This window comes from Loxodonta africana, chromosome 11 (genome assembly GCF_030014295.1).
Source record: "Loxodonta africana isolate mLoxAfr1 chromosome 11, mLoxAfr1.hap2, whole genome shotgun sequence".
NCBI lineage: Eukaryota > Metazoa > Chordata > Mammalia > Proboscidea > Elephantidae > Loxodonta > Loxodonta africana.
Window position 1 is genome coordinate 11,713,076 of NC_087352.1, and position 13,000 is coordinate 11,726,075.

At 48.0% G+C, this 13,000-nt stretch overlaps 2 protein-coding genes across 5 annotated transcripts in view; both read left to right on the forward strand.

The window, feature by feature from the left end:
- Positions 1–5,854, forward strand: part of RELB (RELB proto-oncogene, NF-kB subunit) — a 44,991-nt gene extending 39,137 nt beyond the window's left edge. Inside the window, exons 13-14 of the mRNA XM_064293502.1 lie at positions 103–222; positions 5,075–5,854. Of these exons, the coding sequence (XP_064149572.1) occupies positions 103–222; positions 5,075–5,460 (506 nt within the window). The 3' untranslated portion in view covers positions 5,461–5,854. The remainder of the gene's footprint in view (positions 1–102; positions 223–5,074) is intronic.
- Positions 5,855–6,035: 181 nt separating this feature from the next.
- The window catches only part of CLASRP (CLK4 associating serine/arginine rich protein), a 36,801-nt gene continuing 29,836 nt past the window's right edge, over positions 6,036–13,000 (forward strand). For 3 of the 4 annotated variants that reach the window (XM_003406518.3, XM_064293797.1, XM_064293798.1), the window contains exons 1-2: positions 6,036–6,095; positions 7,111–7,238. In XM_003406518.3, coding sequence (XP_003406566.1) covers positions 7,140–7,238 — 99 coding nt within the window. In that variant the 5' untranslated portion in view covers positions 6,036–6,095; positions 7,111–7,139. Of the gene's footprint in view, positions 6,096–6,302; positions 7,239–13,000 lie in introns of those variants that run through there. The other variant, XM_064293796.1, reaches the window with a different exon arrangement.

Genomic DNA, 13,000 nt, shown 5'->3' on the forward strand with positions numbered 1-13,000 from the left:
TCTGGACCCTGGAGGAGATAAATGAGCTCTCGCCCTGCTCCACTCCAGACTGGGAGGGAGGGCTGTCGGGGTCAAGGGGTCCTCATCTCTGCCTTTCCTCAGACCCCCACGGCATTGAAAGCAAACGGCGGAAGAAAAAGCCGGCCTTCCTGGACCACTTCTTGCCCAGCCACGGCTCAGGTGGGTCCCAGCTCTGTACCAGCCCCCTGGAGTGGGCTGAGGGTGAGTCTCAGTCCTTCTGGCCCCTTCAGGCTCCCCTGATTGCTCCTGTGAGGCTAGCAACATAAAGTGGAAAGAACAAGGTGTCTTAGTTATCTAGCACTGGTATAATAGAAATAGCACAAGTGGGTGGCTTTAGCAAACTGAAATGTATTTTCTCACAGTTTAGGAGGTTAGAAAGGAGCCCTGGTGGTGCAGTGGTTAAGCGCTCGCCTGCTAACCGAAAGGCGGGTGGTTCGAACCCACCAGCTGCTCCGAACCCATCAGCCACTCTGTGGGAAAAAAACGTGACAGTCTGCTGCTATAAAGACTGCAGCCTTGGAAACCTTATGGGGTAGTTCTGCTCTGTCCTATAGGGTCTCTTTGAGTCGGAATTGACTCGACTGCAATGGATTTTTTTGGTTTGGTTTAGGAGGTCAGAAGTCTGAATTTAGGGCACCGCTCTAGGGGGAGACTGTCTGTCCTCTGAGGGTGGGGGAGGAGGGGGATCCTTGTTCCAGCTTCTCTAGTGTTCTTCTCTGCATCCCTTGTAGATCTCCAGGTGCCATCTGTCTTTCCCCCATTCATGCTTGCTTGCTTCTGTGTCCAATCTGCTCCTTTTATATCTCAAAAGTGAGTAGGTTTAAGACACACCCTATTCTGATATGGCCTCATTAACGTATCAAAGAAAACCTTAATCTCAAATGGGATTCCATCCACAGGTTTGGAGATTAGAATTGCAACATGTATTTTGGAGGTACACAATTCAGTCCATAACACGAGGGTTCTGGAGACATTCCAGAGGCTGCAGTCCTGGCTGGGCCATTTTCCTTCGCCAAGTTCCACCACTTCTCTGAATCTCAGAAGTCTCCTGAAAAGCCTTATCACTTACCTACCTCATTGGCCTTTTAATTTCTTTCTTTTTATAGATACTATTCGACAGGCACTCCTAGATAGTACAAATGGTTAAAACACTCAGCTGCTAACCAAAAGGTTGGAAGTTTTAGTCCACCCAGGGGTGCCTCAGGAGAAAGGCCTGGCAATCTACTTCTAAAAAATCAGGCTTTGAAAACCCTATTGAACACAGCTCTGCTGTTCTACTCTGACACACGTGGGGTCACCATAAGTTGGAATCGACTCAATGGCAACTGGTGTATGACAAGCACATAAGTGCTGTGTGTATTTAATCATTACTTTACATAATCATCGGAAACCCTGGTGGCGTAGTGGTTGAGAGCTATGGCTGCTAACCAAAACGTTGGCAGTTCAAATCCACCAGGCGCTCTTTGGAAACTCTGTGGGGCAGTTCTACTCTGTCTATAGGGTCGCTATGAGTCAGAATCGACTTGACAACAACGAGTTTGTTTTTTTTTTTTTGCTTTTGCACAATCATCCTGTGAGGTAGGTGCTGTCATTACCTCCATTTTACGGGTGAAGAAGTTGAGGCCCAGAAAGGCTAAGTCTCCTGCCTGAGGTCACACAGTTGATCTGTGGTGAAACAGGGACTTGAACCTGGGCATCTGCATGGACTAATGATCATGTTTGTAAAGTGGGTAGCAGGGAGTAGACAGTGGATAAATGGGGGTGGTCATCAGAGGTAGTCAACCTCGATCCCAACCACCCACACTAGTCTGTTTCCTACCCTTGCTTTGCTTCAACTCACATGCCATCTTCCAGTTGCCGTGAACCCCAACCCTGTTTGGCTGCCATCAGAAGAAACCTCCCCACCCACTGATCATCAGCTCCGAGAATGCTGCCAACAATACCCCATCTGCCCCAGAGCACCTGGCTCCCAGCTAGCCACCTACCACCCAGAGTCTGCTGAGCCCTGGACCATTCCAGCCAATCCCACCCTGGAGGTTTCCAATACCACCTGTTGTCCTGCCCACCCCCCACACAATTGGTAACCAATCCACAGCAGGTCTGTCTCTAGCAACCACCAATCCAAGGGTTCGAACCAGAATGAACCTGTGTGTTCTGGTTCGAACTCTTGGCTGAGAATTTGCATTTCTAAGAAGTTCCTAGGAAGTTATACATAAGAATCACCCAGGGATCTTGTTAAAATTTAGATTCTGATTCAGTATATCTGGGACGGGAATGCAAATTCTCAGCAGGGGTTTGAACTGGAACAAAATGGTTTGAAGCCCTGTGCCAATCCTAGTGCTCCCCCACAGCCCCCAATCCCTGAAGCCCTTCCTCATTAGCCACCTGCCATTCACCTCTCTCCCCCATCACTCCACTTTTCCACACGTCTAAAGCCCCCTCCCTCATCCTTGGGGCAAAGTCACCCAGGCATTGTAGTGTGATGGTTAGGAGCATGGCCTCTGGAATCAGACCGGTTTTGAATTATGAGCCTACAATTTAGCAGCTGTGTGACCTCTCTGAGCCTCAGTGTATGCATCTGTCAGATGGGGATCCTACCTCTTAGCGTCCTTTCTAGAATTTAGTGCATGTCATACAGTTACTTAACACAGTGGCTGGCACGGAGTCATGTTAGGAACTTGCTAGAAATCAGGAATGCCTCCTTAATTTGTTAATGATTATGTTTAACTTTAGTCACAGAAAAACCCAAAATAACAGGAGCTTAAACAGGATAGAATTTTGTTTCTCCTATTACATAAACACAGTCCAGAGGTAGGTGGTCCAGGGATGGTACGGGGGCTGCGTGATCATCAGAGACCCAAGCTCCTGCCATCTTCAATTCATAGTTTCCATCTCACAGTATAATGTGGCCGCTGCAGCTCCAGCCACCACGCCCACATTCTAGCCAGCAGGAAGAACCTGAACTTTGGGTTCTAGAAGCCCCATACCTTATGCCTACTTATATTCTATTGGCCAGAACTTAGTCACATGACCACATCAAGCAGCAAGGGAGGCGGGGAAATAGCATTCTAGTAGCCACATGCTCTGCAGTCCTTGGGTGGCGCAAATGGTTAACATGCTCAGCTGCTAATCAAAAGGTTGGAGGTTTGAGTCCACTCAGAGGTGCCTTGAAATAAAGGCCTGATGATCTACTTCCAAAAAATCAGCCATTGAAAATCCTATGGAGCACAGTTCTACTCCAACACACAGAGGGTCTCCGTGAGTCAAAGCCGACGTCAACTGGCCCCTGTTTGTTTTTTTAGCCACGTGCCCAACTAAAACCTGGAGAAGGGGAGAAAGGTTATTGGGTGAGAGCTGGCAGTCCCTGCCACCCATATATATATATATATATATATATATATATATATATATATATATATATATATATATTTTTTTTTTTTAATTGTGCTTTAGGTAAAAGTTTATAGAGCAAATTAGTTTCTTATTCAAAAACTTATACACACATCGTTTTGTGACACTGGTTGCAATCCCCGCAACGTGTCGGCACTCTCCCCCTTTCCACCCTGAATTCCCTATTTCTGTTCATCCAGTTTATGCCATTCATCATTCACATATTCACTCATTTGTTCATTCAACAAACGTTTATTGAGCTACATACCAGGTTCTGTTCTGGTTGCTGGGGATGTATTTGTGTGTCAAGAGGACAAAAGTCTCTGCTCTCACGAGGCTTATATTTTAACAGAGAGATGGATGATAAACTAAATAAGTGAGCTATGTAATGTATTTGAAGGTAGCTAAGTGCTATGGGAGATAATAATGCAGGGAAACAGGGTAGGGAGTTCTACAATTTTAAGGAGATACAAATAACGACAATTCTAGGTCCTCATTAATTATTATTATCTTTAGTTTAAATTAATTATTTTTTACTTAAGCAGTGAATAGAAACTTCTAGGACACCAAGCATCAGAGACGGCTAAGAAGGATTTTCCTGTTGCTGTTGGTAGGCGCTGTGGAGTTGGCTCCGTCTCATAGCGACCTTATGTATATCAGAACAAAAGGTTGCCCAGTCCTGCGTCATCCTCACAATCACTGCTGTTTGAGCCCATTGCTGTAGCCACTATATCAATCCAACTCATTGAGGGTCTCCGTCTTTTCCGATGACCCTCTACTTTATGAAGCATGATGTCCCTCTCCAGCAATTGATCCCCCTGAAGACATGTCCAAAGTAAGCTAGACAGAGTCTTGCCATCCTTGTGTCTAAGGAGCATTCTGGCTGTATTTCCTCCAACACAGGTTTGTTTGTTCTTCTGGCAACACCACAATTTGTGCCAATTCTTCCTTGAGCTTCCTGTTTCATTGTCCAACTTTCTTTCTGAGATAATACGTTGTAATCAGATAGTGCCTCTTCGATAAGGTTAGTCTTGTCTCAGAAAGACAGAGAGGTTCTCCCACAATGACACACTTCTTTTACCTTCTAATTTTTGGACTGGCAACTTCCCCCATTTCATTTTTTGGATTGTCTCTATATTTTGGGGGGCTTGCCCACTACTCGGGACCCCATGTGTTGCAGAGTAGAACTGCTCCATAGGTTTTTCTTGGCTGTGATCTTTACAGAAGTTGACCAGCATCCCTTTTTTCCTCAGTGCAGCTGGGTGGTTTTGAACCACCAACCTTTAGTTTAGCAGTTCATCACAAACTGCTATCGCCACAGGTTGCAGGGCTCAGGGGCCTACTTGATGACAGCTAATAACAACAGCCTGCTACTGCTGGGAGCCTCCTTTCCTTCCTGCTTCTGGAGAAAACTCTCCCCAGCCCTGCAGGAGCATGGTTTCAACCCTGGTTCCACAACTCGACAGCTGTGTGACAGCGAGTTATTTTGTCTTAGTTTGCTTAGCAAATGAAAACGATGATAAGCCCCTATTCGTAGGTTCTCAGGATTAAAGGACGCCACACTGACAAAGCACTTTTAGCAGGATGTCAATGCAGTGTGTCAGAGTTAGGGCCTCACCAGACGTGGACTTGAAGCCCACCCCTCTTTCTTCTCTCCTCGCAGGCACCTTCCTCCCGCCCTCAGCCCTGCTGCCGGACACAGACTTCTTCCCCGGCTCAGTGTCCTTGCCCGGCCTGGAGCCCCCGGGCGGGCCCGACCTCCTGGATGACAACTTTGCCTACGACCCCACGGCGCCCACGCTCTTCACCATGCTGGACCTGCTGCCCCCGGCGCCGCCACTTGCCAGTGCTGTCCCTGGCAGCGGGAGCGCGGGGGCCGCGGTCGGGGAGCCCCCCGGCCCCGAGCCGCTGACGCTGGACTCATACCAGGCCTCGGGCCCCGGGGATGGGGTCACCGCCAGCCTTGTGGGCAGCAACATGTTCCCCAACCAGTACCGCGAGGCGGCCTTCGGGGGCGGCCTCCTGTCCCCCGGACCCGAGGCCACGTAGCCTCCGGGGAGCCGGCGGAGCAGAAGCACTGGGTGGGGAGGGTGGTGGAGGGACTGGCGTTCAGCCCCACCCCGGGCTGCCCTGGGGCGGTCTGCAGACCTCCTCATCCCATCTGAATTGGACATCTTCAGCGCTTGGCAAGGAGCCCTGGTCCGGAGATGGGGATCTCCTTGAGCCCATTCTACAAATGAGAAAGCTGAGTCCGGAAAGGAAAAAGGACCTGCCCCCCCATACCACTGGTTTGTTAAAGCTGCCTGGCCCCTCACACTTGGGGGCACCTTCTCCAGCCGGATTGGGAGTAGGGGGCAGATCCCTGGCTGTCCTTCCCCAGGCCTGAAGGTGCGGGGGCAGTTTGCTTGTTCAGAGTCTTCCCAATAAAGATGAGTTTTTGAGCCCTGGTGGGAGATGTCGTCTCTTAGCCTGGGCTCTTCTGCGGCAAACTCGCCAGGCTCTCCTCGCTCTCCAGGCCCCGCCCCCACCTCCGGGCCCCGCCCCTCCCACCTACAGGTCCCGCCCCTTGCGTCGGCGCCTGCGAGCGTCGACACGCTGCGCCCCTCCCCCTTCGCGCGGGCTACCATTTCCGCTTCCGGTGCGGGCCGCGCGCGAGCGCAGCGGTGGGAGGTGGCGACGAGCCGGTGAGTGAAGGCTGCGGGCCCGACACTTTGGCTTTCGGGCCTGCGTCAGCTTAACGCCGCCCTTGCCTTGGCCTCACCCCAGGTCGTTGTGTGCCTCTGCGTGGCTCCGGCCCCGAGGGCCGCCCGCTCCGCACCTCCTCTGGCCTTAGGGGCCGCAGGCCGCTCCCCGCCCCCGCCCGAAGCCCGAACTTGCGGCGTCAGGCCCGGCCTTCGACCCCGCTGCTTACTACAGGCCCCGCCCCCTTGTCAAAAGAACTCGGTCCAAACCCTAAGGCCGCGATCCGGTCCGCAATCGCAGTCCTAAGTGTCGGGTTCCGTCCCTGTCCACAAGCCCTGCCCCCAAACTCAGCCACCGCCTCCCGTCGGCCAGATCCTCCTCCTCCTGGCCCTCCCCCCTTTTTACCTGAACACTCCCCCAAGTCAGAGTGCTTCTTCAGACCTCAGTCCCTTTCTGGTCTGCACTCTTCTGTGTGCCCCCTTCCCCCCAGCTTCATCTTCTTCCCTCCACGCCCTTCACCTGCCCTCCACCCCCAACCCCATACCACTAATTTGTTATGTTTTTTCCCTCTTCCTTCACCTGCCTTCCTCCTCATCCTCCTGCAACCCATACCCCCTTCCACGCATGTCTCCTGGCCGGGGCGGGAGGGGTTAGCTTGTCCGGTTCCCAGCCTCAGAAACTCGGCCCTTACCCCAGAGCTTATTTCAGACACATGTGACGCCTATCCCAAAACCTTTCATCCCTGACTCCAGAGTGTTGAATCCAGGACGCCCCTTCCCCAGGGCTCCTCAGCCCCGGAATTCCCTGAGCTACTGGAGCAGAGTTGTCAGGGCTGTGCTCCACAACAGCCGTCCAGGTGATTGTGGCACACGGTTCTGCTGGCCTCATTTCCCCTCCCGGAAGTTGGGAGACAAGGTGTTTAGGGTCGGCTCTGTCACCTACAGTGCTGGTTGACTTGGATTCTGTCTTTGTGGTTCCTATGGCCCATCTGACATTCCCAGCTCCCTCCTCCCCCAGGTTGAGGCCTCAGGCTTGGCCTCACCACGATGTGGCACGAAGCGCGGAAGCATGAGCGGAAGCTTCGAGGCATGATGGTTGACTACAAGAAGCGGGCCGAGCGGCGGCGGGAGTACTATGAAAAGATCGTGAGTAACCCTGGAAGGTGGGGCCCTGGTCATCCTGGTAAAACGAGAATAAGGCGCGAGAGGAGCCCTGTTTTCTCAGGTGACCATTCACTAATCGTTTCTTGAGCATAATCGTTGTCATCATCCTGGGAGGTGCAGTTTGATGTGGCCCCAGAGGACAGAGCTGGTGTTAGCAGGAAGCAGTGCAGTGCAGATGTTAGACTGGCCACCTCCAGAATGTTGGCTGTCTGCAATTGCTCTCTTCCCAGAGCCTGGGAGAGCTCAGCCATTCTTGAGGTTTGGCGTGGTACGCAGTAGGAGCACCGTCAATATTTATTGGGCAAAATCTGACCAGGTCCTCCTGTTAAAATCCTTTGGTACTTCCTTTGCTTTTGGAGAGAAGACCAGACTCCATCTTGTGGCCTAAAATGCTTTTGTGGTCTGGCCTCTGCCAGCCTGAAGCTTCCTTCTAGGCACGGCTTCAAACCCCTACTGAGAATTTGCACTTCTAGCAAGTTCCCTGCTGAGAGTGTGCATTTCCACCCCTAGATATACTGAATCAGAATTTAGCAAGATCCCCAGGTGATTCTTATGTGTAACTTTCTAGGATCTTGTTAGAAATTTGAATTCGCAGCAGAGGTTCGAACCAGAAAAAGCCTGTTTGAAACCCTGGTCCTAGGGCAGCTCCACCTGCCTTTTTCCTTGTCTCCCACCATAGGGCTTTGTGCCTGTCATGGCCCCCCGTCACTGGTTTAACTTCTGCTTGTTCTTGAGGCCTCCGTTTCAAATGGCGCTTGCTTACTAGCTTCAGTTCTTTTAGATGGGCTCCCGGTAGTGAGCTTCATACCGACATTCACCCGTTCTTCTGCATCGCTGCATCACTACCCCAGCTTCCCCTGTCTCCTGGCCCCTCCAGGCCAGAGAGGTCTTTCTGAAGCCCAAAGCTAACCTTGTCTCTCCCCTGCTCAGAACTCCTCCATAGCTCCCTAGGACCCTTGGGAGAAAACCCACAGCCTATGAGACTGCATGGTCTGGCTTTTGCCTCACCTCCAGAGTGGTGCCACCCCACTCTGCCTCAGTCCTTTGCTGAAGCAGTACTGGCCTCCTTGTTGTTCCTCCATTGACCCAAGTGCTCTCCAGCCACACTGGTTAACCCCTGCTCATCTGTCAGGTCTCAGTCCTCAGGGAAGTCTTCCCTCCTCTGGACACAGTCACGTGCCCTTAGAAATGCCGTCATAGCTCCCTGTCCTTCCCCTTTGTGCAGCTTGGCGCATTTGCTACACGTGTACACGTACATGCTTGTGAAGTTGTTTGATGGCTTGTGAAGCTGTTTCCCCCAGCTCGGTGACACCGGGCACTTGGTGTATTTGGTTCACGTTTGGATCCCCGTGTTAAGCCCAACAAATACGGTTTGAAAGAATAGATGAATAAAACAGTAATAACAACAGCAGCTGCCATCTAGTGGTCCTTCTCAGGCACCAGGCTACCTGAGAAGGGCTTTAGGTGCACGAGTACTTTGAATCGCCACAATGACCAATGAGACAGGCTGCTATTGCTACCCCTTTGGAGACGAGGTGAAGTGCAGAGAACCCCTCACTTCTGTTCCCCAGGAAGGAACCACTGGGTTGGAGGGAGAGCCTGTCTCTGGTGGTGTCAGAATATCTATTACTTGGCCACAGGACAGGGACTGGCTCTGTGTTATTGTAGTTGAGGGTCCAGCAGCAGCCCAGGTGCAGAGTGAGTGCTCAGGAGTGAATTGTTGTTAGGTGCTGTTGAGTCAATTTCATCTCATAGTGACCCCATGTGACAGAGTAGAACTGCTGTAATCTTTTTTTTTCCTTGATGCGGATATACACAGCAAAACAGTTCAACAGTTTCTACATGTACAGTTTAGTGACGTTGATTACATTCTTTTGAGTTGTGAGACCATTCTCACCTGCCTTTTCTGAGTTGTTCCTCCTCCATTAACGTAAACTCACTGCCCCTCAAGGTTCGTATCTAGTCTTTCAAGTTGCCATTGTCAGTTAGATCCCTTATAGATAGTCCTCGAAAGAACATAATACTCAAGATAGACCTTTTTTTACTAGTTAAGCTAAACTTTTGTTTGGTTTTAAGGTGACTTCAGGGGATATTTTTGGTTTAAGATTTGAAGATTATCTCCGGGCAGTAGTTTCAGGGGTTCATCCAACTTTCATGGCTCCAGAGTCCGTGAGAAATTGAAATTCTGTTCTGCATTTTTCTCCTTTTGATCAGGATTCTTCTATGGAATCTTTGATCAAAATGTTCAGTAATGGTAGCCGGGCACCATCCAGTTCTTCTGGTCTCATGGTAAAGAAGGCAGTAGTTCATGGAGGCAATTAGCCACACATTCCATATCCTCCTGCTATTCTTGACTCTTTCATCCTCTGTTGCTCCAGTTGAGTAGAGACCAATTGTTGTGCCTTTGATGGCTGCTTGTAAGCTTTCAAGACCCCAGGCACTATTCAACTAACTAGGAGGTAGAACAGAAGCACTAAACATGTATTTAGGTCAGTTAACCGGGATGCCCCGTGAAACCATGACCCTAAACTCCAAACCAAGGAACCAGATCCCATGAGGTGTTCGGTTGTACATTAGCAGCCTCAGCAGCTACTCTTGGTTTTTTGGTCGTTGTTGTAAATATATCTGTCACATAACTTCTGCCAATACAACTTTTTACAGGAGTACAGCTTATTGACAGCAATTACAATAATTGGCTGTGCAACCCTACCCTTAATTAATGGAATTTTTTTTGTCACCATTAACCCCCTTTCCCCCCTCCCTCCTGCCCCTGGTAACTCCTAATAAACTTTAGTCTCTAAACATTGGCCATTTCTTGTGTTTTTATATATGTGAGGTCATAACAATATTTGTCCTTTTGTGATTGGTTTGTTTCACTCAGCATAATGTCTTCAAGCTCTATCCATACAGTAGTAGAAAACTGAATAGCAACACTGAATATTGTTGACATGCACTTTGCTCAGTAATACTTGAGTTGTTGAAATATTGATTATCCATTTGGTTGTTAACAGAAAAATTCGTAACTGTAATTGATGGTTATTGCTGTAATAGTTATATTGCCTACGTTTCTGTCTCTAGTAATGGGCTTTATGTTCTAGATTTTAATATCTTGAGCCTGGGCAAGTGCACAAGTCTTTATAAAAGAAACGTGCTTTATTTGCACAAAACTGAACAGTTTTAAAAGCTCATTAGTGGCCTTGAAGTGGTTTTTGTGGGAGTGAAACAAATGGTGAGAATTTTAACTGGTCCCTCTTATACTATGGAAATTAACTTATCAAGTCATGCTCATGCCCTGATTTTATGTACTTGTATCAATAACCACAGTTTACCATTGTACGTACGTACCACGTTTTGTTTATCCATTCGTCTGTTGATTGGTATTTAGGTTGTTTCTCCCTTTTGCCTCTGTGAATAGTGCTGCAATGAACATTGATGTACAAGTCTCTGCTTTCAAGTCTTTTGGGTATATGCCTAGGAGTGGAATTGCTGGATCATATGGTAGTTCGATTTTTGGTTTCTTGAGGAACTACCACACTGTTTTCCACAATGGCTGTACCATTTTGAATCCCCACGAGCAGTGGATAGGGTTCCAACTTCACCATATCTTTGCCAAGATTTGCTATTTTCTGTTTTTTTATTTTTTTTATTTTAGTGGGAGTGAAATGGTATCTCGTGGTTTTGATTTGCATCTCTCTGATGGCTAATGACACAGAGCATCTTTTTATGTGTTTGGTGGCCATTTGAATGCCCTCTTTGGCAAAATGTCTATTCAGTTCCTTTGCCCATTTTATGATTGGGTTGTCTTTTTGTTATTAAGTTGTTGAAGTTACATATCTTTTTTGAATTATTAGATTCTTGTCAGATAACATGGTTTCTGAAGATATTCTCCCAGTTGGTAGCTTATCTTTTCACATTTTTGGTAAAGTCTTTTGATAAACATAAGTTTTTAATTTTTGTGACGCCCCATTTGTTTATTTTGTCCTTTGTGTTTGTGCTTTTCTTATGTTAGATAATCGATTTTTGAAAGCTAGTCCTGACAGCGTTGCCCCTGCTTGTTCTTCTAAGAATTTTATGGTTTTAGTTTGCACATTTAGGTCCTTAATTCATTTTGAATTTGTTTTTGTGTATGGTGTGAGGCATGGATCATTTTTATTTTTCTGCATGTGGAAATCCAATTTTCCCAACATCATTCATTGAAGAGATTCTTCTTTCCCTATTGAATGGACTTAGCACTCTTGTTAAAAATCATTTGACCACAGGTGTGTGGGTTTATTTCTGGACTCTCAATTCTATTCCATTGGTCTGTGTGGCTGTTGTTATACCAGTACCAGGCTGTTTTGATTACAGTAAACTGTATAGTATGTTTTAAAATTAGGAAGTGTGAGTTCTCCTACTTTGTTCTTCTCTTTCAACATTTTTTAGCTATTTGGGGCCTCTTGCCATTCCATATATATAAAGTTTGGGATTTGTTTTCCCATTTCTTTAAAGAGGCTGTTGGGATTTTGATCGGGATTGCATTGAGTATGGATCGTTTTGGTTAGTATTGACGTCTTAACGATATTAAGTCTTCCAATCCATGAACATGGAACATTTTTCCACTCATTTAAATCTGTAATCACTTTCAGCAGTATTTCATAGTTTTCATTGTTTAAGTCCTTCACATCCCTGGCTAGATTTATTCCTAGGGATTTTATCTCTTAGATACTGTCGTAAGTGTAATTGTTTCCCTAATTTCCCTTTCTGATTACTCATTGCTGGGGTATAGAAACCCAACTGATTTTTGTTTCTTGACCTTATACTCTGCAACTGTGCTACATTCCTCTATTAGCTCTAGAAGTTTTCTTATGGACTCTTCGGGATTTTCTGTGCATGGTATTAGATAATTTATAAGGATCAACACAAAACTGCTTCCTATGAGGCAGAGGTTAAAAATGTCCCAAATGGCCAAGTTTTCCAAGCTACTTGGGGCCTCTTGCCACTCCATCATCTCTAACATCAACTACTCCCTCTCCCCTCGGTACTCTCCCCCCTGTCTTTGGGTTTCCTAGTTCACTGCAACGTTTCCAGACCTCATGAACCGTATAAAGGAAATGGCTCAAGCGGTTGTAGAGTCTGGCAAGTCCCAGATTCATGCATCGGGCGTAGGTTTCTCCCTGTACCTCTGTCTCTGCCCAGAGGCACCCACCTTTCTCGTTCCGTAGCGGGGAAGCCCACTGTGCTGTCTCCTGCGGGTGTCTCCTGCCAATGGTGGTGGGCTCTTCTTTCTGCTCTGGAATTGGTGTTCTTGTAAGGCAAAACTGACCAGTCCCCTTGGTGGGCCACAATTATTTTATTTGCACAGTCCTGTCCAGTCACCTGGGTGGGAGTTACAGGATTATCGAGAGAAAGGCCATACTAAGTAATTCATCACACCACAGGTAAAGTTGTTGTTGTTGTTAGGTGCCGTGAAGTCGGTTCCAACGCATAGCGAACCTATGTGCAACAGAACGAAACACCGCCCAGTCCTGTGCCATCCTCACAATTGTGCTCGAGCCCATTATTGTAGCCACCGTGTCAGTGTCAGTCCCTCTCCTTGAGGGTCGTCTTCTTTTTTGTTGACCCGTGATGTCTTTTTCCAGGGACTGGTCTCTCCTGATAACATGTCCAAAGTATGTGAGACAAAGCGTCACCATCCTTGCTTCTAAGGAACATTCTGGCTGTACTTCTTCCAAGACAGATTTGTTCATTCTTCTGGCAGTCCATGG